Below are 4138 nucleotides of genomic sequence, written 5' to 3'. Positions count from 1 at the left end.
CACAAAATGTCTACTTTCTGAAGACCACTAGACCTGTGTCTAACTGTAGCAACACCCTCCTTATGCTGGTCCATGACCGTAATAAAGAATATATACCAAAAAATACATAGCTTTCTATCTAGTCTATTTTTAAGTAAGAACACTGCATGGTTTTCTATCCTGTCTGTTTTTTACGCAAGGAGGCATAGCACAGCATTCTGTGTAAATAAAGATAACATTTTAGTCGCAGAACCTCAGAATGCTTTAGCTTAGAGCTTCAGAGCCAGGTTAGGCAAGAGTTGGATTTAATCTCTCAGGCTCAATCTACGCTGCCATATAATGACGTTTCAGAATGCAGATGAACTGCATTGGAATGTAATTTGTCACCACTGTAACTGCCCAATGTTATTGAATTGTGGGTATTATAGTTTTACAAGGTCTTCAGACATCTCTACTAAATTGTATCACACACTACAAATCCCAAGACTCCATAGTATTGAATCATGACAGCATGAAAAGGAAAGATCTAGCATGGCTCAATGCTATGCAATTCTGGTATTTGTAGTTTGGTGAATCACTACCATTCTTTGGCAGAGAAGATTAAAGAGCTTGTAAAATCCTACAACTCTCATGATTCCAGAGCACTGAGCCATGGAGGTTAAAATGGTGTGAAACTGTTTAATTCTATAGTGTAGATCCACCTAAGTATGGCAAAGAATGGTGGAGGCATAGAAAAGCTTGCTGTTATGTTTTGTAAACCATCAGTTCTTATAAATGATATGGTAGAGATTGCAGATTGGTTTATATTATAGGCATCTGTAGCCTCATGCAAATCATTCCAGTGTGAGTATCTTTAAAGGGAAGTGAGAGGTACAGGGCAGAGAATCCATGGTCCTCAAGTCCTTTTAGTCCAGAAGAAGGGGGCTGCCAATAAGCCATGGCACTGACGTTCTTCATCAGTTTCTTAATGGTCTTCCCTGCAAGTACGAAAATAAACTCTCTTTCTCATTTCAGTTCAAAAATGTTTTTGTGAAACAATTTTATATGTCTTCTCCATCTTTTTGTTCATTTCCCCATGATCTTGTTTTTCTTTTGTTTCCATACAGACATTGTCTCCCAAGTTACCCTCACTGAATCTGGGGGTGGCATGAAGAAGCCAGGGGAAACTCTGCATCTGACCTGTACAGTCTCTGGATTTTCTGTGACTGACAGCAGCTACGCAGTCTGCTTGATTCGTCAGTTCTTAGGAAAGACCTTGGAATGGATTGCAGAAATCTGGGGTAGTGGAAGCACTTACTACAACAGCGCTCTCCGAAGCAGGGTCTCCATCAGCAAGGACACATCAAAAAGTCAAGTGGTCTTTCAGCTGAGTGGCTTGAAGCCCGAAGACACAGCTGTGTATTACTGTGCACGACACACAGTGAGGAAATCCTTTAAAGACATAAAACAAAAACCGTTCTTTCTTTAAATAATACATTAGTCATTCAAGGGTTTGTGGGCAAAGAGGACAGTTTTCTTACTCTCTCTCTCTCTCTCTCTCTCACACACACACACACATCTGTAATCAAAGTTTGATGAAACTTTGCTGTTTCATGTTTTATGTATGCAGATATTTTGTTCTGAGATTATACTTAAAGAGTCTAAAATTGGCATAAAGAAACCAAGAGAAGGGGAGACAGGTCAACTTACCTGTAATGTGTCTGAATTTTCTCTAACAATTATAGAAGTACATCAGGATCATAAGACAACAGAGGAAAGGCTGGAGTGGATTGGAAAGACTTGCCAAGGTGGTGGCACTTACTCGCTAGCCCCCTCCAAAGCAGGATCAATATCAAATGGGACACTTAAGAAAGATTTCTGCAAATGAATGGTTTATGGCCCAAAGACAGTGCTGTGTATTACTATACAAGATGGGAGAAACACGTTCCACAAAATGTCTACTTCCTGAAGATCTGTGTCTAACTGTACCAACACCCTCCTTATGCTGGTCTATGACTGTAATAAAGAAATGTATATATTCTAAGACAAAACATTCATCATTCACTCAGTGTCTGACAACTGGAAAATGCATGGTTTTCTATGTTGTCTGTTTCTTAAGCAAGAACGCATAGCATAGCATTCTATGTAAATAAAGACAAAATTGTAGTTTGGGAACCTCAGAATGTTTTCGCTTCAAACTTCAGATACTGGGATAGGCAATGGTTGGACTTCATCTCGTAGGCTGGATCTAGGCTGACATATAATGCAGTTTCAGAATGCAGATTAACTGCATTGGACTGTATTACATGGCAGTTTAGACTACATTCCAGTTCAATGCAGTTTATTTCAACTCTGAAACTACATTTTATGGCAATGTAGATCCCACCTTGGGAGTCCTACAGCCAACATGACTATTGACAGAGACAATAAGACAAGGCCCATTCAAAAATGTAACTTTTCTAAACCTTGTTGGAAGTCTGATTCTGCATGTTAACTGGGTATGTAGAGAAGACATACCAGTTATTAATCAAGCTTATATTTTCATATTAAAAATATAAATGGACTCTGAAAGAGAAACCTACGTGATCCCTCTTCCACCAAAATCTTATTATTTTGGAATTATAACATTTCTCATGGATACTGCCTTTTCTTTATGTATTTTGTAGTTTCATAAAAAGAAACAAACACCAGTGTGCTGCAGTGGTTTGATATGTTGGATTCTCTATATGAGCACATAAACACGTAATTATCCACTGACTACACTCTTAAATTGTTTGTCCTATGTTTGGTAATGCCAGTCATCAAATTTTACTTAACCTATCCATAACAACTTCCTTCCAACTGTATCTCTTTACAAAACGTATAGTCCTAAGGATTGTTCACAGCTTCCTTCATGTCCTTGGCAGCTGTGCTTTGGTGCCTTTCTCATTACATGAATGCTTGGAAGCTTCCATGATCCAGACTCTGTTCCTTCACTCCATTGCACACTTCTGTGAGTGCCACCCCTTTTATTTCAAACAGTTACATCAAGGGCTGCTCAGAATATGCAAAACTGAAATGTTTGAGTCCCTCTTAAAAATCAGGTTTAAGTTAAGCTGCTTCACTTCAGTCATCACAAGTTCCTTAGCATTTTTGCTCCAGTGTTTAGAATGTGGGGATTGATCCATTTGATCCTATTCATAGCAGGATTTTCTTGTAAGTCATTTTAAGAGATAAAGCAGTTCTTTTTAATTATTTTTTGAAAATGATTGAAATATGATTGTTATTGTGTGCCAATCGAGGGGTTTTTTGTTTTGTTTTATGGAGAACCTAAGGTCTTTTCTGGCTTTTGATCTTCTCTGGGGCTGAGATAATGTGACTTGCCCAGGGTCTCCCAGTGAGTTTCCTGGTCAAGCCGAAGCTTGAATCCAGGTTTACAGAGGCATCATCCGATGCTCAAACCGCTACAACACAAAAGCCATAATTTCAAATTACAAATATTGTCCAAAGGGCTTATATTTATGGATATCCATGTGGTTCTTCCCTTTGTCTTTCTCTTTTCAGTGGTCAGTTCACAAATTATTCTCATTCAATCTGGCCAGGAAGTGAAAAAGCCTGGAGAATCGACAAGAGTGACATGTTCTGTGAGCGGGTTTGACTTAAGCAGCTATGGCATGCATTGGATCCGGCAGCGTCCTGGGAAAGGGTTGGAATGGCTGATTTACTATTATACTCCATCTAGCAACTACTACTCGCCAACCATCCAAGGGCGATTTTTTGCCTCCAAGGACAGCTCCAATCTCTATCTTCAAATGAATAATCTGAAGCAAGAAGATACGGCTGTCTATTACTGTGCCCGAGACACACAGTGAAAGGAATCCACTCTTGACTCATTCCAAAACCCCTTCTGACTGTGTCCACTCAGAAAATAGTTTCCTGAAGGTGGTGCTCGTATTCCACACTTCTGACAGCAGTAAAAATCAAAAGAAAGCACCCAAAACAGATGCCACAATTCAGAGAGGGAAATAGAAAATACAAATTTCACCCTAGGGAGAAGTTGTCTTAGAGCGGGTATTGTGATATAAAAAGGCATTTCCTGATAGAACAATAATAACCCTACCCTTACCTCTGGTTCTCCACTGTAGAGTTAGAGGGAATGAAGTAAGGATCCCATTAGATGGAGGTCCAGAAGCCGGAGGAC

General features: G+C 39.4%; 1 gene segment (V, D, J or C); it reads left to right on the top strand.

The window, feature by feature from the left end:
* Positions 1–871: 871 nt before the first annotated feature.
* LOC103280742 (Ig heavy chain V region PJ14-like) lies at positions 872–1480 on the top strand. The segment is given in 2 exon segments: positions 872–962; positions 1086–1480. Coding segments are annotated over 2 exon segments (408 nt in total).
* Positions 1481–4138: the final 2658 nt, after the last annotated feature.

Source organism: Anolis carolinensis, chromosome 6 (assembly GCF_035594765.1).
Source record: "Anolis carolinensis isolate JA03-04 chromosome 6, rAnoCar3.1.pri, whole genome shotgun sequence".
In the NCBI taxonomy this organism is placed as follows: Eukaryota; Metazoa; Chordata; class Lepidosauria; order Squamata; family Dactyloidae; genus Anolis; species Anolis carolinensis.
This window is presented reverse-complemented; position numbering and strand designations above follow the sequence as displayed.